Raw genomic sequence first — 22,532 nt, forward strand, 5'->3', positions numbered from 1 at the left:
GAGCAGCCTGGGCTGGTGGGAGGTGTCCCTGCTGCCCATGGCAGGGGTGGGATCCAGGTTGGACAGGGCTTGGAGCAGCCTGGGCTGGTGGGAGGTGTCCCTGCCCATGGCAGGGGTGGGATGGGATGGGATGAACTTTAAGATCTCCTTCAACCCAAACCACTCTGGGATTCTGGGATAGCTCATTAATCCTTCTCTCTCTGACCATCCCAAGTGAAGCTGCAGTATTGGGGTGTCTGGGGTTTGTGTTAGTGCAGCAGGACAGGATGTATTCCATGGAGTTCTCTGTGTATTTTGGCATTTTCCTATTTCCCTCCCTTTTTTTTTTTTTTTTAAGAAACTGTGGTTTTTAGAAATGAAAACAAGTCCTCCTTCTTGGCCAGGGAGGGTAATTAGTGTGAGTCACCTCCACTCTCCATGGGCAAGGACAGGGTTAGAATTTGGTCATCTGGGAGATGACACTGAGAGGTGGGGACTTTCAGAGGCCACACTTGCTGCCTCTCTGGGCTGCAGTGATGCTCTTGAATGTTGTGGGTTTCACACAAATACATTGATTTTCCTCCCCCATCCCCTGCTTACTCTTTACACACATTTTCTGGCTTTTTCTCTGCACTTTAATAGATTTTACAGCACCACTCAGGGAGTATAAAAACAAGACAAATGGACTCAATGATCTTAAGAGGTCCAACCTTAACAATTCTGTGATTCTAAGACAAGGTCTGTTTGGTCTTTGGGGGTGACCTTATCCCAGGTTGTTAGAGATGAATGTCCCGTGTTGCTGATCTGTGGATTTTCCAGAAGAAGGGCACACAGATGGCTCCAGGGTTGTTACCCACAGCATTCCCAGGGGTGTAGAACCTCCTGGAAAGCAGGAGATGCCAGCACAGCATCCTCACTGCTTCCACTGGGCATCTGAGGGACCAACTGTGGGGCTTCAATCCCGAGGTGCTGAAGTCATTGTTTAGTCTTGGTTTGAAGAGGGAGTCAGAGCCCGTGGGTGCTGACCACGAGCAGTTGGGAGTGGAGTGGGGGCTGGCCCGGCCCCAGAAGATGTTTACCCATAAACCCCTGACCCAGCTATCAGGAGATCTGCTGTGTGGGTGCTCATTCACTCGCTCACACACTCACTCACGCTGCCCTCAGCATGTTCTCCAGGCTGGGGCGAGCAGGAGGGCAGGAGCCATTCACCCATCCCTCCATCCATCCATCCCTCCCTCCCTCCATCCATCCATCCCTCCCTCCCTCCCTCCATCCATCCCTCCCTCCCTCCATCCATCCATCCATCCATCCATCCATCCATCCATCCATCCATCCATCCATCCATCCATCCATCCATCCCTGTGCTCCCTGCCAGCCCTGCAGGACCTGCCTCTGCCTGGCGGGATGGCTCCCCCTGGGCTCTTCCCAGGGCTGGTCCCACTGGGCTCTTCCCAGGGCTGCTCCCACCGGGCTCTTCCCAGGGCTCTTCCCAAGGCTGCTCCCACTGGGCTCTTCTTCCCAGGGCTGCTCCCCACTGGGCTCTTCCCAGGGCTGCTCCCACCAGGCTCTTCCCAGGGCTCTCCCACTGGGCTCTTCCCAGGGCTGCTCCCACTGGGCTCTTCCCAGGGCTGCTCCCACTGGGCTCTTCTTCCCAGGGCTGCTCCCACTGGGCTCTTCTTCCCAGGGCTGCTCCCAGTGGGCTCTTCCCAAGGCTGCTCCCACCAGGCTCTTCCCAGGGCTGCTCCCACCAGGCTCTTCTTCCCAAGGCTGCTCCCACCAGGCTCTTCCCAGGGCTGCTCCCACTGGGCTCTTCCCAAGGCTCTTCCCAGGGCTGCCCCCACCAACCCCATCCCCATTGCTTCTAATCCCTCTCCATCAGCTCAGAGCCCCAAGACTTCCCAGTGCAGGTTTATCCCTTCAGCATGACCAAGCTGGCTGGCACCCCACAGGGATTGTTTCCTTGCAAAGGCCACGCTGGCACCCCAAATCCTTTAATTCCCTGTAAAAGTTTGGCAAATCCCCCAGGAGTGAGGACTGGGAGGAGCCGTGGGCTGAGCCACGCGGGGCAGCCGGGACTCCCCGAGCCTGCTCAGACACAGAGCTCGGCAGAGCTTTATCAGGAGCAGGATCTTGGAACAAAGCCTGAATTTCCATTCCACTCAGCCCCTGTCTGCTTCCCATATATGAGGGCACTGATACCCTGCTGGAAAAAAGAGCCTTTTTTGGGGGCTTGCTGGGGGAGAATTATCAGATGAGGGGAGGCATCAACTGAGGAGTGCTTTTGGAGGGAGGGGATGGGTTGGAATGGAGGACCCACAGCTGGTCTGGGGTCTGGGATGAAACCCCTGGAAGGGGGTTGTGTTGAAAGCCCAAGATCTTTGTTGTTCCAGAGTTCCCATGTCAAGGTCTGGTGTCTGCCCAGCACTGGACTCTGCACCCAGCCAGCAAAGCAGCTCCTTCCCAGCCTTCATGGAGCAAAATAATTGTTGGGCTCCTGCTTGTGGCCCCTGGGGAGCCTCCTCCATCACAGCTTTGTTTACCAGGTCTGTGATAGTTTCCCAAAGCTTTCCCAGTCCTTGATCCTGGCAGTGGGATTGGCGTGGAGCTGACACACATCTCTCCGCCTGGGTCTCCTCTCAGGTGCCACCGTGGCTGTGCCAAGAAATGAGAGTGGCCTTGGGTTTCTTCAGCCTTCCCACGTCATCTCTGCAGCCCAGCAGGTCCTTCTCAGGCACAAATCCCTTGGAGGGGTGATGGCAGGGTGGGCTCCTGCTCCAGAGGGAGCAGCTCAGGCTGGAGCACAGGGCAGGCCTCAGAATGTGTCTGTTGGTGATGTGTTGGTTGGTGTTGGTTTGGTTTTCATCCCAGGAAAGCATCTCTGCTCCTTCTCTGGTTAGGAAGGTAGAAAACCCAGCAGAGCTGCTGCAGCCCAGTCTGCTCCATGTCCTGTATCCTGGGCGAGCTCTGAAGCTCAGGAGGATGGAACACCATGGCAGAGCTGCTGCAGCCCAGCCTGCTCCATGCCCAGTGCCCTGGGTGAGCTCTGAAGCCCAGGAGGATGGAACACCATGGCAGAGCTGCTGCAGCCCAGCCTGCTCCATGCCCAGTGCCCTGGGCAAGCTCAGCCTGCTCCATGCCCAGTGCCCTGGGTGAGCTCAGCCTGCTCCATGCCCTGTGTCCTGGGTGAGCTCTGAAGCTCAGGAGGGTGGAATGCCATGGCAGAGCTGCTGCAGCCCCATCCTGCTCCATGCCCTGTGTCCTGGGCAAGCTCTGAAGCCCAAAGTCTCCAGCTCTTCTGGGATGTTGGGAAGCAGGTTTTGCAGGATCAGCTGGGACATCTGAAGGAGGCCTCCTGTAGGGGAAGCAGAGCATTTCCCTCTGGAAATGGCAGGTTTGGGTTGTTACAGGAGAGAGCTGAGCAAAATTCAGGCTGGGGCTGAGCTGAGGGTGGTGTAAGGAGGTGATGATGGGCTGTCTGGCCTTGGCAGCACAGCCCACTTGGTCTGGAGGAGCTGAGTGCCCTTGGATTATCTGACAGCTGGATGAAAAAAGGCATCCAGTGCTGGGTTAGTGGTCCTGCTGCTGCTGGTGATGCTCTGGTGTTCCTAAAGGCATCCAGTGCTGGGTTAGTGGTCCTGCTGCTGCTGGGGATGCTCTGGTGTTCCTAAAGGCACCCAGTGCTGGGTTAGTGGTCCTGCTGCTGCTGGGGATGCTCTGGTGTTCCTAAAGGCACCCAGTGCTGGGTTAGTGGTCCTGCTGCTGCTGGGGATGCTCTGGTGTTCCTAAAGACATCCAGTGCTGGGTTAATGGTCCTGCTGCTGCTGATGTTCCTAAAGGCACCCAGTGCTGGGTTAGTGGTCCTGCTGCTGCTGGAGAGACACTGATGTTCTTAAGAAGTGTGGAAAATGAGGAGGCTTCAGCATCTCCAGGAACATCTCTGCTGGTGGAACAGACTCCCCGGGGCAGTGGTAACAACACCAAGGCTGCCAGAGCTCAAGGGGTGTTTGGATGATCCTCTCAGGCAGAGGGTGTGACTCTTTGGGATAGTTCTGTGCAGAACTGAGTGTTGGACTCAGTTGAACTGGGATAGTTCTGTGCAGAACTGAGTGTTGGACTCAGTTGAACTGGGATAGTTCTGTGCAGAACTGAGTGTTGGACTCGATCTTTGTGTGTCCCTTCCCACTCAGCATATTCTGTGACATCCTCACAACTCACTCTGTGGCTTCCCAAAAGAAGCTCCATCCCCTTAGTGCCCCTCCACCCTGGCAGAACCCCCTTCATTGAGGTGTTTTCCATCCCTTAACGATTCCATCAGTTAGTGCTGGTGTGACCCAGGCAGGGCTTGGTTGGTGAAGGCCCTGGACCCTCCCCCTGAGGGTGCTGAGGTGACTCCCAGGCTCAGCCCCAGCGCCCAACGTGCCCTGCCCAAGAGGCACAATGGAGGGAGGGAGGCACAGAGGGGTGTTATTCCTGTTTCTCTTCAGAGGGACCTACTAATTAGTTTCTGCTTTTAAAGTGCTTTGAAGAGCTCAGCCGAAACTCCTCCGTGAGCGAAAACTGGGATTATTTATATTTATTTATCCCCTTTCCCAGAGCAGCCTCTGCCCCTTGTGCCCAGCTCTGGGCACTGAGGGCTTCAGGTGGCATTCCTGAGCACCTGGAATGGCTCTGGGATGCAGAGGCAGAGCAGAGCTGAGGGGATCCCATGGGATTTGGCCATGCCAGCCTCTGGCACGGCAGCAGGAGGCCCTGGATAATCTGCCAGCATGGTTGGCACGGGGCCGGGCGGGAGCAGAGCGGGGAGGGAGCCTTGGACATCCCATCATGCCAGGGAAAGCTGCCATGGGCTGATTGATGGGGTGACTTCTCCCTGATTCTCTCAACGTTTTCCAGGCTCTCAGGGAAAAAAAAAAACAGGGATTACACACATGGTTGTTTGGAGGAGCTGAAAACATGCGAGTTCTCAACCTAAAAATGGAAAAAAGGGGATTTTTTTTCCTTCTTTTTTCCTCCTTTTTTCCTCCTTTTTTTCCTCCCTTTTTCCTCCTTTTTTCCTCCTTTTTTCCTCCTTTTTTCTCCTTTTTTTCTTTTTTCCTCCCTTTTTCCTCCTTTTTTCCTCCTTTTTCCCTCCTTTTTCCTCATTTTTCCTCCTTTTTTTCCTCCCCTTTTCCTCCCTTTTTCCTCCTTTTTTCCTCCTTTTTCCTCCTTTTTTCTCCTTTTTTCCTCCCTTTTTCCTCCCTTTTTCCTCCTTTTTTCTCCCTTTTTTCTCCCTTTTTCCTCCCTTTTCCTCCCTTTTTCCTCCTCTTTTTCCTCCTCTTTTCCTCATTTTTTCCCTCCTTTTTTCCTCCTTTTTCCCTCCTTTTTTCTCCTTTTTTCTCCTTTTTTCCTCCCTTTTTCCTCCCTTTTCCTCCTCTTTTCCTCATTTTTTCCTCATTTTTTCCTCATTTTTCCCTCCTTTTTCCCTCCTTTTTCCCTTCTTTTTCCTCCTTTTTCCTCCTTTTTCCTCCTTTTTTCCTCCCTTTTTCCTCCTTTTTTCCTCCCTTTTCCCTCCTTTTTTCCTCCTTTTTTTTCCTTTTTTTTCCTCCTTTTTTTCCTCCTTTTTTCTCCTTTTCCCTCCCTTTTCCCTCCCTTTTCCCTCCCTTTTCCCTCCCTTTTCCCCCCCTTTTCCCCCCCTTTTCCCTCCCTTTTCCCTCCTCTTTGCCTCCTCTTTGCCTCCTCTTTTCCTTCTCTTTTCCTCCTTTTTTCCTCCTTTTTTGTCCTGGTATCCCTCACGCTGGCAAGAGGTCACTTGGGAATGAGCCTCCTCATCTCCAGGTGGAGTCAGTGCCTTCCCAGCTGGCAAGCAGAGGGAAAACCCAACCCCAAGTAGAGGATGCTCAGAAGGTTTTCACCCAAACCTCTGGATTTTAGAGGAAATGAATGAGTGAGGACTTTGCCTTCCCCCCACCTGTGTTTTCCACCAGCAGCTCCTTTTCCTCCCCATTTTTCCAGCTGGTTGGGGCACAGGGTGGGGACACAGGGCTGGGACAGAGATGCCTTTTGGAGGTGTTTTTACGTTGTTGTGCTGGCATTGACGTGCCAGGCACGGCCCAGGCACTGGAAGGAGTTGGATGTTCCTGTGAGAGCTGAGAGCACGTGGAGACTGTTGGACTCCAACAAAACCCCTCACCTAAACCTCTGAAAACATTGGCATTTAGAAGCAACGTGGAAAAATGTCAGTGAGAAATACCCAAGTTGAGTTTTTCCAGTTTTTTTACTTTCTAGTCTTTTCAAAGAGCTTTGCAAACCATGCAGGGGAGCTGGGAAAAAAAAACCTGCTAAAATACCTTCAAATCATGTCCTGGACTGCAGATTTCATGGCCAGAGAAGGTACATTAGAAGCAAACTCCTTGAATTTTGCTTGAAAATGCACTAAGTGATGATGACTTCCAAATTTCCGGGCAGAACTAAACATGGCATCTGTTTTTCTTTGAAGGATCTTAAAAAAAAAAATTAGCATGAGCTGATGATTTTGCAGAGTGGTTTCTTTTATGCAGAGAAAATTGTTTTCATCCTCATTCTTGGCATTGGCTCCTGCCCTGTGTTGCTTTTGTTTCTTGGGCTGCCATGGAAATGTCCCCCGTTCCCCCCAGGCCTCTCCACACACCTCTGCCACCGGCTCTGTGGCTCCTCAGACCCTTTTTGGAACTAATTGCATTAATTAACCCAGTGCAAGTGTTCTTCTGAGTTAATCATCTACTGGGTTAACAGATTAAACTGGCTGCAGGAGGAGGATGGGGAGCACCAGAGCTCTGCTCCGAGGGAAAGGCTGGAGAAGGAGGAGGAGGAGGATGGTGGGTCCTCCATGGTGGGTCCTCCATGGTGGGTCCTCCATGGTGGGTCTGGTGGCAGTGAGTGCTCTTTCCACCCATCTTTCCTTGTTGGTGGTTTTTATGGGATGAGTGAGCTGAACTGGTGTCCATGGCCACATCCAACACAAGGAATGTGCTGGAGCCATGGTGGGGTTGGAGGAGTTGGGACCCCCTCCCCAGGACAGCGGTGACACCAGATCCATTGTAATGTAAAATCACCTTTTTCTGGGCTGAACCCACAGGTCTCTGGGGTGACCCAGAAGTCTGGGGGAGAGTGGGATGCTCTGCCAGCCTGGCAAGGTCCAGATGGGTGTCCCTGTGGCTGACCTTGGGCACAGGCTGGGGAGCTGGTGGGAGCTTTTCAGGGCCTCTGTGAACCAGGAGAGAGTTTCTGTTCGTGAAACGTGGGACATGAAAGGATCCTCAGTTGATTCTGGGATTGAAAGAAGAAGTTCAAGAGGAAAATTAGGGCTGTCCAGCCTTCTACTTGCACCCAACTGCCTTCTCCTTATCACAGAATCATAGAATGGATTGGGTTGGAAAAGACCTCCGAGGTCATCAAGTCCAACCCTTGATCCAACCCTACTGTGATCACCAGCCCAGGGCACGGAGTGCCCTGGGCTGGTGATCACAGTGGGGTTGGATCAAGACATGGTGGATTCTCACTCAGTGCCACATTCATAAAATCACAGAATTGGGTTGGAAAAGACCTCTGAGATCATCAAGTCCAACCCTTGGTCCAACTCCAGTCCCTTTACCAGATCATGGCACTCAGTGCCACGGCCAAGCTCAGCTGAAAAACCTCCAGGGATGGGGAATCCACCCCCTCTCTGGGCAGCCCATTCCAATCCCTGAGCACTCTCTCTGCAAAGGATTTTTTTCTGCTCTCCAACTTCAATTTCCCCTGGCACAGCTTGAGTCCATCGTGCCCCCTTGTCCTGTTGTGGTCCTGCTTTAAGACACAGCTCCCTCTTCATTGGAGAAACCAGGAAGGAATTAGAGAAGGGCACTGAACTACCTTTGTGTCCTCATCAGGACTTTCCTTGGCTTCCACATGGAGAACCTTCTCCCTCCAGTGTCCCCAGGGCCCCCTCGGGGTGTCATCCCATCTCCTGCCTCTGTTGCATCACCAACATCTCCAAGGGTGGGAAGGTGCCCTCAGAGTCCCACCCCACCACTCCCAGTGAGGATGGACAGAGGGCAGGTGGCCAGTTTGTGTCCCCAGGACATCTGTGTGGGGGACCCCCGTGCTGGGGACAGCTCTGAGCTCCTCCCCACCCTCAGGACTCCAAGGGGGCACAGGGAGACATTCCAGCTGAAACTTGGAAGGCAGAGGTATTTTAAGTGTATTGGCTCAACAAAAATGGTTGGGAGCTTTGCTGGGACAGATTGACAATTAATTTTTTTTTTTTTTTTTTGCAAGGCCATAAAAATTCCATTTCTGCTGTGGAAAGTTTTAACCCTTTCCTTACCCTGGAACTTGTTTCCAGGTCTATTAACGGGGGATGATTTGAACTGATGGCTCCCTGGTGAACTGTTAATAGATTTTTGGGAAATGTGTGTGTTCTTTGTTGCAGGGTTTTGTATCTGGACCTTGTTCACAGTGACCTGGGTGTGGGTATAACCACCCTGTGTGTCAGGCAGGAGAAACACAGACCTGTGCTGTGGGAGAAAGGGGGGAAATGGATCTAAGAGAGCCTAAAGTGGAATAAAACTGAACGGGAAGGTGTTGAGAAAGGATGTAACAGCTCCCAGGGCAGAGGAGTGTGAGGCTGCCCCGTGGCACAGAAGGGCAGAGAGGGGGATGTGTGGGAACACTCTGGAATGTCCCACCCCTTCTCCAGGTGCCCAGCTGTGCCTTCAAGTCCCTGTCACGTTTGGAGAGTGCAGTGATTTATTTTTCATGGCGTGGTCTTCCCTGTGGGCGCCTCTTCACTGTGTTTGGAGAAGATCTTCCTCACAGCCAGATATTGTGGGGCCGTTTGACCTGCTGAGAGGGGGTTTGGTGGCTTGGGAAGAGCCAAAGCCTTGACTCAGAGCTCTTTATTCCGTGTCCTTCGTGAGCTGCCCGTGTTTTCCACCCTCCTTTCAAGTGCAACATCAAGCAGTGGGGCTGTGCAGCGTTTTGTTTTGGAAAAAAGCATCTTTCTTTGCTCTTTTCTTGCACTCCTTTGAACTTCACTGGCAGAAAATGCTGTCGAATCACAAATAGTCTCAAACCTCAAGTTATTTTCTTTCCCTCCACACTCTGCAGGGAGCGACACCAGCGATGCTGCTCCTGCCAGGAGGATTCCCAGTGTTTGCTCTCTGCATTTATTCCCAGACCCTGAGCCATGCAGGACTCTTTTCCCATTAAATTCTGGATTTGATTCTCTTATCTTTTTTTTTTTTTTAGTCTTAAATTGTTTGATTTCCTTTAGGTTGTGTGTTCTGAGTGTTGGAAAACTGGAGCTGGAGTTTCAGCCCCTCCATCTGCTGGATGGAGGTGGCTTTGATGGAGCAGATAGTCCTGACTGCACCTCAGTGGAGCTGCTGGAAGTTGGAGCTGCCCACAATGAGAGTTGTTACAAACACATCGTGCACCACTACAGGGCTAAAATATTTTCCTTTCTTCCCAAAGCAAGTTAACAAGCCAGTCTCTGTTCCAGCAGAAAAGGGAGAGGGTGGGAAGGACAAAAAGTGGATTTTCTTGTCTGTGCTTAAAGGGCAGGGTGGAAAAAAGAGGAGGGAAAAGTGGAATATTTATTTAGAAGGCAGAGGCCGTGGATTTCTGGCAGCCACCCCTGCTGTGTGCAGAGTGGCAGTGGCTGATGGCTGGAGGCAAAGCTAAGCCTTGGCAGGGGATGAGACACAGCACAGGCCCCTGGGCTGGGGGCTGGCTGGGGTGCCCTCCTGATGCCAGGGCTGTGGGGTGGGTTCATCTCTGCTGGGGTGCCCTCCTGATGCCAGGGCTGTGGGGTGGGTTCATCTCTGCTGGGGTGCCCTCCTGATGCCAGGGCTGTGGGGTGGGTTCATCACTGCTGGGGTGTCCTCCTGATGTCAGGGCTGTGGGGTGGGTTCATCTCTGCTGGGGTGTCCTCCTGATGTCAGGGCTGTGGGGTGGGTTCATCTCTGCTGGGGTGCCCTCCTGATGCCAGGGCTGTGGGTTCATCCCTGCAAGATTGACTGGGATGCCCCCTCCTGATGCCAGGACTGTGGGGTGGGTTCATCTCTGCTGGGGTGCCCTCCTGATGCCAGGGCTGTGGGGTGGGTTCATCTCTGCTGGGGTGTCCTCCTGGTGCCAGGGCTGTGGGTTCATCCCTGCAGGACTCTCTGGAGTGCCCACCTTATGCCAGGGCTGTGGGGTGGGTTCATCTCTGCTGGGGTGCCCTTCTGATGCCAGGGCTGTGGGGTGGGTTCAGGACTCTCTGGGGTGCCCTCCTGGTGTCAAGGCTGTGGGGTGGGTTCATCCCTACAGGACCTGCTGGGGTCCACTTCTGATGCCAGGACTGTGGGGTGGTGGGTTCATCTCTGCTGGGATGCCCTCCTAATGCCAGGGCTGTGGGGTGGGTTCAAGACTCTCTGGGGTGCCCTCCTGGTGTCAGAGCTGTGGGTTGATCTCTGCAGGACTCTCTGGGGTGCCCTCCTGATGCCAGGGCTGTGGGTTCATCCCTGCAGGACTCTCTGGGGTGCCCTCCTGATGCCAGGGCTGTGGGTTCATCCCTGCAGGACTCTCTGGGGTGCCCTCCTGGTGCCAGGGCTGTGGGTTGATCTCTGCAGGACTCTCTGGGGTGCCCTCCTGGTGCCAGGGCTGTGGGTTGATCCCTGCAGGACTCTCTGGGGTGCCCTCAATTGCATGGAGTGGTTTTATAAAGCTGTTTCAGATGCCCAGAAGCAGAGGGTGTAAAAAAGCCTTCTCTTATTTTCATGGATGATTTTACCAAAATCTCTGCCAGTTCCTGGAAAGCAGAGACGACACCAGGGCTGGTGGCACCTCCAGTGAGATGTTCCTGTAGGACAGACACAGTTGGAATCCTGTTTGCTGCCCCCCCTCATGTGTTAATTTGCAATAAACCACAGGAAACACCTCTTTAAATGTTTATTGCTGCCTGTTCCCCTGTTTCTCTCAGCTGATGGACAAATGGAGTTTGAAGTTGTCCCATCCTTGGTCTCTAAGGGAAATTCAGGGGCTGAGCAGTAGTTGCTGAAAAATGTATTAACAAACCCAGCTTAGCTAATTAGCATGGAGGGCTTTGAGGAGGGTGGGAGGTTAAACAGATGCAGAGCTCAGTAATTGCTCCCAGCCTGCAGATGAAAGGCCCTGAGCTGCTCTGTGGCCCCCCAGATCTCTTGAGTGGGACAACAGCAAAGTTCAGTGTTGTAGGAGGGTTCTGGAAAGGCATTGGGAGCATCTGTGTGATGTCCCAGGGGAAAGATGACCATGGAAACTGGATGCTGTGGAAGATGGATGGGTCTCTGAGCAACCTGGTTGAGTGGAAGGTGTCCCTGCCCATGGTACTGAGATGGTCTCCCCAAAAATGTCACCTGTGAAGGGGTTAGTTGAAGATTATGAGCACTGCCCACAGCAGAGGACACCCCACTGCCTCCCAGCTTGCCCAGTTACCCCCTCCCCATCCACCCTAAAATTTGTCTGGTTCCACCTAATACAAGTTTTGGGTTAAGTATAAACTTTGGGTTAAATACAAGTTTTGGCTTGAACTCAAGTGTTGGAGAGAGGGTGGAGTTTGTGTTTAAGTCAAATGCTGGGTTGGATGTGAAGTTCATGTTGAACTCCAATGTTGGGGAGAGCGTGGAGTTTGTGTTTAAGTCAAATGTTGAGTAGAACATGGAGTTTGTGTTGAACTCAGGTGTTGGGTAGGGCATGAAGTTGGGGTTGAACTCAAATGTTGAGTAGGGCATGGAGTTTGTGTTGGACATGACTTTTGGGTAGAGCATGGAGTTGTCTTGAAGTCAGATGTTGAGTAGAACATGGAGTTTGTGTTGGACTCAAATGGTGGGTAGGGCTTGGAGTTTGTGTTGAACTCACATGTTGGGTAGAGCATGGAGTTTGTGTTGAAACCAAATGTTGGGTAGGGCTTGGAGTTTGGGTTGGACATGACTTTTGGATAGGGCATGGATTTTGTATTGGACATGACTTTTGAGTAGGTCATGGAGTTTGGGTTGAGCACAAGTTTTGTGTTGAGCACAAGTTTGGGGTTGAGCACAACTTTGGGGTTGAGCACAACTTTGGGGTTGAGCACAAGTTTGGGTTGAGCCCAAGTTTGGGGTTGAGCACAACTTTGGGGTTGAGCACAACTTTGGGGTTGAGCACAAGTTTGGGGCTGAGCACAACTTTGGGGTTGAGCACAACTTTGGGGTTGAGCACAAGGTTTGGGCTTGAGCACAAGTTTGGGGTTGAGCACAACTTTGGGGTTGAGCACAAGTTTGGGGCTGAGCACAACTTTGGGGTTGAGCACAACTTTGGGGTTGAGCACAAGGTTTGGGCTTGAGCACAAGTTTGGGGTTGAGCACAAGTTCGGTTCTCGTGCGAGCAAAGCCGATGGGTTGGGAAGAGCCGTTTCCTTCCCTTCCACAGCGGTCACCTCCAGGTGGTCCCAGCAAGCCCTGACTGTGCTCTGCTCTCCCCCCAGACGCCAGCACGTCGCCCGATGCCGCCAAGAGGAGCCATTGGTGCAACGTGGCCTACTGGGAGCACCGGACGCGCGTGGGCCGCCTCTACACAGTGTACGAACAGTCTGTCAGTATCTTCTACGACCTACCTCAAGGAAACGGCTTCTGCCTGGGACAGCTCAACCTGGAGAACAGGAGCGAGACTGTGCGAAGGACTCGAAGTAAGATCGGCTACGGGATCCTGCTCAGCAAAGAGCCCGATGGAGTGTGGGCCTACAACCGCAGCGAGCACCCCATCTTCGTCAACTCCCCGACACTGGACATCCCCAACTGCAGGAGCCTCATCGTGCGCAAGGTCATGCCGGGCTACTCCATCAAGGTGTTTGACTATGAGAAGTCCTGCCTGCTGCAGCACACGGAGCTGGACTACACAGATGGGCCCTACGACCCCAACAGCGTCCGCATCAGCTTCGCCAAGGGGTGGGGACCTTGTTACTCCAGACAGTTCATCACCTCCTGTCCGTGTTGGCTGGAGATCCTCCTCAGTAACAACCGGTAGTGGTTGGTCCTCTGAGGAAAGGAGAAAGACAAAAACCCCAACAGCAATTTAAAACAACAAAAAAAAAAAAGACACAGACTATCCCAAATATCATCTACCTAGATTTAATATAAAGTTTTATATATTATATGAAAATATATATTATACTTGTAATTATGGAGTCATTTTTACAATGTAATTATTTATGTATGGTGCAATGTGTATATGGACAAAAACCAGAAAATGCACTTTGGCTTATATAATTCTTTCAATACAGATTTTTTTTTTTTTTTTAAAAAAAGGAAAAAAAAAAGAGAAAAATTATACAGCAAAAATAGGAGAAAGCCCTAATTTTGATGTATGGTTTTTTGGAAATATTATTAATACCCAGACAAAAAGCTAATACCAGTCACTCATTGATAATAAAGTATTCGCATTATGGGGGGGGATTTAATTGTCTTTTTTCTCTCCCCCCCCTCCCAAAACTGAAGTCCAGCAGTGCCTGCTCTGGGGTGCTCTGCAGCCAGGGGGGGTCCAGAGGGGTGACCTCTGTCTCCCATCTCAGCCAGGACCCCAAAAAGCCAATCAATGAGTTTAAGGGTGCAGGTGACCCCCAGAGGAGGGTCAGGGAGGGCAGTTGGACAGCAGAGAATGCTTGGAGAAGGTGGAAGGGAAATATCCTGTAGCTGATGTCACTCAGGGCTGTGTTTCTGCTAACAGAAAACGTGGTGGGACATGGTGAGGAGGAGTTTGCACTTAGTCAGTGCCAATCCATGTGTATCAGAGACAACCAGGACACAACGTGGCCACAGAGCTGCCCAGCAGGACCAGTTGGCATTCCCAGCCTTTCCCAGAGCTTGTCTGTGAGTTCAGCACCTCCTGCCATGTCTGATGGTGCAGAAACAAGTGGGACTTTTGGACAACTCATGTCTGGGTGGATCCTCTGTTGGAGCATGGCCTGAACCTCAGGACTGTCTCCAGTAACTCATCAGAGGGCATTGCATGAGTTGTGTGCAGGTTTGTCCCGCCACAAACTGGTTCAGAATTGTTTGGGAGGAACGTGTTTGCTCTGAGGAGCAGCTGCAGCCAAAAAAGTGTCCTGGTCAAATGTGCCTGTGTGGGCTGAGTTCCTCCCTGGAAATCCTGGCTAAAGGCAGGCCCTTTGCTGGCTGGTGCCTGAGCTGCCCTGCTGTGAGCACAGAGCACCCAGGGGCTGCCAGGGGCTGCCTGGACACTGCCTTGGCTTGCTCAGGGAAGTTATTTATTGCCAGGGAGCAGCCCTGCCAAGGCCTGGAGTTGGGTTACAAATCCCTGGACCTTTGATTTCCATGAAGTCCCAGCCTCGAGTCCAGGGGCTGGGAGGCACCTCAGCCTTCAGGGTTGCAGAGGATGGTTTTGTCACCTTGGTATTTGCAGAGAAAAACATGCAATGAGACCTCCTCAAACTCGGAGTAAAACAGGACCTAAACTTGGTCCTCAAAAACTCTCCTGGTGCATCTCAGGGTCCTGTGCTTGGGTAGATGGACTTGATGTCCCTACAACCACCACGAGTGAGGATGGGGAATCATGGAATGGTTTGGGTTGGAAGGGACCTCAAAGCTCATCTCATCCCACCCCCTGCCATGGGCAGGGACACCTCCCACCAGCCCAGGGTGCTCCAAGCCCTGTCCAGCCTGGCCTTGGACACTCCAGGGATGGGGGAAGGTGGGAACTGATCCCCCAGGGAAGCAGGACCTGGGTGGATGTTGGGAGAGACCCGAGCAGGGAATGTCCCACTGACATTTCCTCAGTCCTTTTCCAAATTAGAAACGTATTTGATGTTTAATTGGGACCACATTGGTTGAATTCCTGGAGCATCAGGATTAATACCTGACATGGTGGAGTTTTGTTTGTGTCACAGCCATTCTTAGGGACGGTGTCAAAACATGTCACTCCCATTTCAAGCAGCTCTCAAGAGCTTTGCAGGGATTCTTTTATCCCCTTTGGTTGATCCTGCCCCACCACCCCCTCCCTTCCTGTATCACTTTCACATGCTCAGTCAAGGGGATGTTTTTATATTTTGTTGGGGTTTTTTTAAGAGATCTTTGTTCAAATTGTCCTCATTTTACCTGGAGAAAATGAGCCAAAAGCTGAATTGCTTCTCCCCATTTCCTTCAGTTTTTCCCAGCATTTCCCATGCCTCCCTAAAGGTTTTGCATTCACATCCCAAGCTGGCTGAGCCTTCCTCCCTCTCCTCCTCCTCCTCCAATGCAGCAGCACCATCATTTTCCACTCTCTCCTCACTTCATCCATATGTTGGACCAAACAGCACCCAGGGTGGGTTTGAGGATTAACTTTGGGCTTTCCCTTGTGCAACCCACTGATAGTGCTGAATTTTTCATTACTCGTGCACTTCCCCAGGACTAAATCTGGAGTTTTATTTTGCTTGACAGGAAGGCCTTAAAGGGAATAAAAAAAGGATTTTATGGTGAGGCAATGAAATCAGTATCCTTTTCTGCCCCATTTTGCCCCTTTAATCTCATAATCAGTCAAATTCAGGATTCTTTAAAGAAGCTTTAGGACTTCAAAGCTCTTGAACTCCACACTGGAGGATCTCAAGCTCAGCTGGAGCCTCCCCTGTGTGATCCCCTGCACTGGGTTTGCCCTGGAGGCTGAGTTGGCACCTGGGAGGGCACTTCCAGCAGGGAAGGAACAGTTATTTCCCTGCCAGGGGTTGCAGGAGCAGCTGGACATGGTTGGGTTTGATTAACGAGCTGATGGGTCTCAGCTGTGCCCACCCTCAGCTGGTGGTGTTTGCCCATCAGCCCCAGCCCCTATAAAAGCAGGATGGCCACAGCCTTTCCCTTCTTCCAGCAGCCTCCTGAGGTGCTCTGGCTGTGCTTTTCTGTCCCCTGAAGGACTCTTGGTCTCCCAGTACCTGAGGTAAGTGGTGCATTCTCTATTCTTGTTCCTAAAGGTCTGTGTGGTGGTTTGTCATTTTAAGGCAAAGCAGCCCCTTGGCAGGAGGTGCTGGGCTGTGCCTGGACTGAGCTCCTGGTGCTGCTGTGAGTCCTGCAGGGCTTTGGGTGGTTGTCGTGGAGTCGTGCGGGGCTCTGGGTGGTTGTGGAGTCGTGAGGGGCTCTGGGTGGTTGTCGCGGAGTCGTGCGGGGCTCTGGGCGGTTGTCGCGGAGTCGTGCGGGGCTCTGGGCGGTTGTCGCGGAGTCGTGCGGGGCTCTGGGTGGTTGTCGCGGAGTCGTGCGGGGCTCGCTCCGGGTGCCGCCCGCGGGGCCCCGCGGGGCTCTGGGTGGTTCCTTTGGAGCTGGAGCTGGTTCAGCTCTGTCCTGGGACAGCTGTTGGGTCTCCTGAGTGGTTACATGTCACTGGGGGCATTTTCTGGGAGGTTGTTTTGGGCAGGGCAGCAGAGAAGGGGTTTTTTTATGCTGTGGAGGTGCTGGAACACCCACTGTGCTGCTCCAGAGTGCCAGGCTGAGCTGAAGGAGCTGCTTGTGCTGCTGCTCAGTGCCCAGGCAGGGGGGTGGGGGTGGCATCCCCAGCCCTGCGTGCTCAGAGGAGACACAGGGCAGCAAATCCTTCCCCACTTGTGCTGAAGGGCTCCAGCCATGCCCTGACCCTGAGTTTGCTCCAACATCCCAGCTGTATGGAGAGGTTGTGGTGGGGTTGGGTGGGTTTGGTGCCTCAGCTGAACCCAGGCTGGTGACTCTCACCCCTCCAAGGCAGTGACTCCTCAGGTGGAGCTTCCCCACAGCACAGCCCTCAGATTTCCCTGCCAGTAAGGAGGAAGATCTTGATCCTGCAGGAGATGAATGGGGTGACTCAGCTGGTGCTTTATGGATCATCTGTGGAGGTGGTGGGACATGGAGGTGTTCTGAGGTGTTTCTCAAGCAGTGGAACTTGCTGGGCACCTTCTGTGGGTGCAGAGACAGTGGTAGAGGCATCACCTGGTTTCTCAAGGTGTTGTGGGTGCAACCAGGAGGCTGAAGGCTCCACAGTCTGGTTCTGCTTTCCCTGTGCCAAAAGCACCCCAAGTCTGTTCCAGTGCACATCCTGAATTGGCAATTCTAGTGTTGGACCTGAGTCCTTTGATGTGTTCATGTGACAAGATCCTCTGAATTTAGTAAAACTGGATTTAAAGCTGCCAGAGGCTGCTGAGGAGCAGTCAGTGGCTCTGGTGGGTCCCAGAGCCTGCTGTTCTTCTGTAAGAAGACATTTCTCATCTCTGTCCCTGCTGGTCATTGCTGTTGGGACCGAGAAATGCCAATTAATGCTAAAATGATCCACATCAACTCATTAAAAATAGAGGCTGAGCTCCCTTTGTGGCCCAGGTTTAGCCACAGGGTCTGTCACTCTTCAGGCCATAGTTCTCCTTAGGGTTTTATCTCTGCCATAAAAGTAGGGAGGGTTTGCTCAGTGCATAATTAACAGCTCAATATTGTCCCCCCATGCATGGACTAGGAGGAAAAATAATTAAAAATCATTGTTGGTGCAGAGGAAGGAGCTGAAGGTTTGTTTTGGGGTGTGGTGCTGCTTGGCTTGGTGGTCTGTGGAGCATCTGCAGCAATTTGGGATGTGGATTCATGTTTTGGTCAGAGCAGCAGAGTTGCCCAAATCCCAGTGGGCCCTCCAGGCTCAGCTCTGCTCCTGGGGTGGCTCTGCAGGGCCTCAGGTGGGATGGAAGAGGAGGGAGAGCTTGAACAGCTGCCCAGGCAGGGCATGGAGTGGAGCTGCTGCCATCCTGGCACCTCTGAGGGGTGGGTTGGCTTTTTTCCTGACCAAAAAACCCCTCAAATATCCAGGTAAATGCTGTGTGGAGGAGGTGGTTGCAGGGACAGGGCTGTGGGAAGGTGCTGCTGGTGCACAGTGTGGCCTTGGGGGTTGATCTGCCAGGTTTGGGGAGTGTGGCTGGGGGTGAAGCTGCTGCTCTGCTTTTCCAGGCTGGATTTGAGCTCAGTTTTCTGAGAAAATGGATGCTGGGGGTGGGGGTGAGGAATCCCAGGGTGTCCCCCTTGCCCTTTGAGCTGACTGGGAGCAGGAACTGCCTCGTGGGTGAGCCCAGATCCGCTCTGATGGGTGGCCAACATGGACCACAACCTTCCTAGAAAGCAAAAACAAGGATTCATCTCCATCTCCCCTCACTTGAGGTGGGCTGGGCTGCTGCCCCTGGTGGTGCCCAGGGAGGGAGCTCAGCTGGGGGACCTGTCACTGCACAGCATCAGGTGCTGCTGGATGCCACCTGGGGCTGTCCCTGGGCCACCACCAGCAGCCCAAACTGCCTCCAGGAGCCCCTGGTTGAGTGCAGAGCATCCCAAGTTACTTCCTTTTAGCTCTGGTTTTCTGTCTGGTTTGTGATGGGACATCTCTTGTTGCTTTGTGGATAATCCTCCCTGTATTCCTGATTTCTCCCTGTGCCCCAACGTGGCATCTGTGCCCCAACGTGGCATCTGTGCCCCAACGTGGCATCTGTGCCCCAACGTGGCATCTGTGCCCCAACGTGGCATCTGTGCCCCAACGTGGCATCTGTGCCATGGGCACTGTGGGAACAACCCCGAGTTGCTCTGAAGCCTGACTGGCCTACAATTAGATTGGATTCTATTAAATTAAAACACATAGCACGTATATTACACAATAAACCACAGCTATTTCATGGATCAAATTAAGTTTTATTTGGGCAAATTACAACCTTTCTTACAGTTGGGCCTTTGTGGGACCATTCCTTTTTAATAAAACCAGGCATTTTTTGGCAAATGCTCTTAAAGTGTGCATTCCCAATATTGCAAATACTGGTGCTGTTCTTTCTGGGATATATGTGGCTAATTATCTTCTATTTAGGATAGGTTTAAATGAGCAGTATCTTCCTTTTTCTCCTCCCCCACACCTCCCTTCTGCTGGAATTTCTTAGTGCTTTCCATTTTTATTAGCTTGGCTATGGAAGTCAGCAGAAAGGAAAAAAAAAATCTCATTAAAAGCAGGAGCGTTTTTCCCGGAATTTCTTGGGGAAATGTGACTCTTGCAGCTCCCTCCAGCCCTGGCTCGGGGGGGGGACACCGAGTTTGGGGGACAAAGATGCCAAAGGACCTCGGAGGAGTGGGATGAAACCTGGGGGGTGTGTGATGGAGCTCTGGGAGGGTGGTGGGAAGTGCATCCTGCTGGTGGAGAGGCAAAGCTTTGGAGAGCAGGAAGGTGTTTGTTGAGGAGGGGAAGGCCTGGGGGGCTCCAGCTGTTCTGGAGTCACATCTGGGGGTTGGATTTTCCTGCCTGTCTGAGAAGGTGCAGGATCTGCTGCTGGGACATCTCGTGGCTCCTTATTAAAGCAGCATCAGCTCCTGTGTGGTGTTTCCAGGGGCAGGGAGGGTGTGTGGGATGCCCTCCAGACCCCAGGAATGCCTTTTGCAATGGCTCATCCTCACCCACTTTTTGTTACCAGCAAATTGGTGGCTCTGGAGTTGGGGGCATGGGCAGAGTGGCTCAATCCCGTGTTTCCTTGGGGAAACTGCTCCAAAATCCCCCCCAGCAGCTCCTCTCTGCGTTTGGGAGTGGCTGCTCTGCTGGTTTTCCTGCCTCAGACCTACCAATCCTTTTTTTTTTTTTTCTGGGAATCATTTTTCCCACAGTATTTTCAGGCTGGACCAGGAAAGAGAGGAAATGTCCCAAGTGCTGTTTTCCTCGAGTAACGTCAGAGTCATTCCTGGACCACCAGGATGGAGACAAACAGCAGAGCAGCATCTGAGCTCCCTGATCCCACCCCACAGGATCTCTGGAAAGTTTGGGCTCGTGTTTCCTGCCCCTGCAGCACCCTGGGGTGTGGGAAGGGTGCTCAGGGTGGGATGGGGCCGGTGGAGCTGGGGCTGTGCAAGTCCAAAGATCATTCTCTAAAACTCCAAGGGTTTTTGTCAACTCTCCAAACCCTTCCGGGCACCATTGTCAGAAAATGAAGAGCCTCCCAAGTCACATCTGGATTGTGTTTATGGGATTGTGCTTGGTGTGATCCCATCTGTGGGAGGGGTTAGCAGTGGGAACTGGGCTCGGGGTTGCCAGGGCCTGTGCACTGGTGGCACCTCCCCATCCTGGGGTCATGGTACAGGAGCTTTGGAGCTGAGGGTTTCCTTGGTGCTGTAGAACCACTGCCAGGAGTTTGCTCAGAGGTTCCTCATCCGTTTGTTGGTGCTTCCCAGCTCTTTCCTTCCACAGCCCTGAGGGAATGGACAGCCCTGGGAGCCTCAGCTGCCAGCTGGAGTTGGGTGAGGAGTCTTGTTCCACGTGTGATGGGACTGGCAGGGCCCATCCTGTGGGGTGGGCATCACCCTGTGGCACAGGGGAGAGAGGAAATGGGATTATTCTCTCCAGATGAAGCACTGACAGAAAAGCCTTGATTGATTTATTTTAATTTTTTTTTTCAAATAATGGTGTCTCTGACCTGATGCCTGACCTGATCCCTCCAGCCTGGCATCGCAGAGAGAGGAAACAGGGATGGGAGAGCAAGGGAAGAGCCTCCAGAGGTGGCATTCATAGAATGGATTGGTTTGGAAAAGACCTCAGAGATCAGCAAGTCCAGCCCCTGATCCAGCCCCTGATCCAGCCCCTGATCCAGCCCCTGATCCAGCCCCTGATCCAGCCCCTGATCCAGCCCCTGATCCAGCCCCTGATCCAGCCCCTGATCCAGCCCCTGATCCAGCCCCTGATCCAGCCCCTGATCCAGCCCCTGATCCAGCCCCTGATCCAGCCCCTGATCCAGCCCCTGATCCAGCCCCTGATCCAGCCCCTGATCCAGCCCCTGATCCAGCCCCACTGTGATCACCAGCCCATGGCACTCTGTGCCCTGGGCTGGTGATCACAGTGGGGTTGGATCAAGGGTTGGACTTGCTGATCTTGGAGGTCTTTTCCAACCCAATCCATTCTGTGATTCTGTGAACATGCAGCACTGAGCTCTGGGAACAGGCACTGGGAGCAGGCCCTGAGCTCTGGGAACAGTTAATTATTGCCCAAATGGTGCCCCAGCCAGGCTGAGGGCACTGAGAGATGATGAAACTGGAGCGAGGGAGGCCCGTTCTGGGCAAACACACCCCTGGATTCAGTGTGGGGAATTCAACATGTTTTTCTTCTGAGGGCTTTGCAAGGAGCCCACGGAGCAGCTCCTGTGGTGGGGCTTGAGTGGGACCATCAGCCCAGGGAAGCTGATGCTGGAGCAGCTTCTGCTGCTCTTCTCTGTCACAGCAGCAGTTTCAAAACAGCTTTGGCAAGTCCATAATTAACCCACTGTTGGCTCTTAAAACTCCTGAGCGTGTGAATTTCTGGATGTGATGGTTTGGTGCTGGAGCTGCAGGAGAAGGTCTCTCCATGGGATGTTTGGCACTGCTGAATCTGTGACCTTGTGCTGAATCTGTGCCCTTGTACTGGCTCCTCTCTCTGCTCAGCTCTGCAGAGCTGTCTGAGGCTCTGTGGGCTCCATTATGGGCAGTGCCCACAGGGAATGGGGTTGTTTTCCTGGGGCAGAGCTGGGCTTGGCCTTGGGAGACCAGGAGAGAGGCTGAAGGCATTAGAGGGTCTGGCAGAAGCTTCTCAGGTTTTCTGCTGAATATCTGAATTCTGTGGAATCCCATTTCCTCATCTTCAGACCACCTGACTCTGTGTTGGGCAGTTGGCATTTTGCCAGCTCAATTCAAGACAGATCCATGTCCAGTTTTTTGTATCTTGACCTGTTTATGTGTGCCTGGAAAAAAGTCTGTACTTCCTCCACCCTCCAGACTCTGGGGTTGGGGTTCAGCAGAATTTCAGTCCCAAACCTCATGGCAAAGGGTGGTGGAAGTGAATGGTGGTATCAGTGGCAAGTGGTCCATGCCACTGGTCTCTGAAGGTGATTTGTTTGGAGCAGTTTCCTTTGGTTTGGGCTGCTGTGGTATTTTTGTCTTGACCTCTGTCTGCTTTGCTGCAGCTCAATCAAAATATCATGAATAGATAAAGTTGGGAACTGAAGCATTTGGAAGTTCAGGAATCCCTCAGTGTCTCCTGCCCTGGTGCTCTTCAGGTCCCCCAGGTCCTGTCCTGATGATGCTCCCTGGGAAGAGACTCTTTGAGAGGTGAACCCTTGGCATGGAAAATCTCCAGAAGCTTTTTGTCCTCCTACAGATGTTTTCTCAGCTCTAGTAAAACATGAAGCTCATGGAGATGCCACCAGGGCTCTAACCTTGGGTGCTTGGTGACCTTCTCCCCATGTGCTCTCATGGCTTTGAGCTGCTTCCTTTGCAGCTCTTGAAGGAACAGCTGCATGTGGATGGTCAGGAGGGCTGTTCTGCTTTGCTCAAAGTGTCTCCCACCAGGAAAGTCCCTGCTGAGCTGTCCTGTTGCATGCCCTGAACTGTAGAATGTTCCCCTCTGGTTGTTACTTGTGGTGTTTCATCAGGGCAAATGCTCCTTCTCCTCCAGCTGGTTGTGTTGGCAGAGCAAATCCCTGAGGAACCTTTGGCATCACCTTCCATCCGTGGGAACGTGATTGGAGACCTTTTTGTCCTCTCTTCTCCCCAGTTTTATCAATCCCTGAAATCTGAGCTATCACCCAGCCT

General features: G+C 52.6%; 1 protein-coding gene across 1 annotated transcript in view; it reads left to right on the forward strand.

The window, feature by feature from the left end:
- SMAD6 (SMAD family member 6) overlaps positions 1 to 13,422 on the forward strand; it is a 46,697-nt gene extending 33,275 nt beyond the window's left edge. Inside the window, exon 4 of the mRNA XM_071568726.1 lies at positions 12,461 to 13,422. Within this exon, the coding sequence (XP_071424827.1) occupies positions 12,461 to 12,999 (539 nt within the window). The 3' untranslated portion in view covers positions 13,000 to 13,422. The remainder of the gene's footprint in view (positions 1 to 12,460) is intronic.
- Positions 13,423 to 22,532: the final 9,110 nt, after the last annotated feature.

Source organism: Pithys albifrons, chromosome 13 (genome assembly GCF_047495875.1).
Source record: "Pithys albifrons albifrons isolate INPA30051 chromosome 13, PitAlb_v1, whole genome shotgun sequence".
NCBI classification, from domain to species: domain Eukaryota; kingdom Metazoa; phylum Chordata; class Aves; order Passeriformes; family Thamnophilidae; genus Pithys; species Pithys albifrons.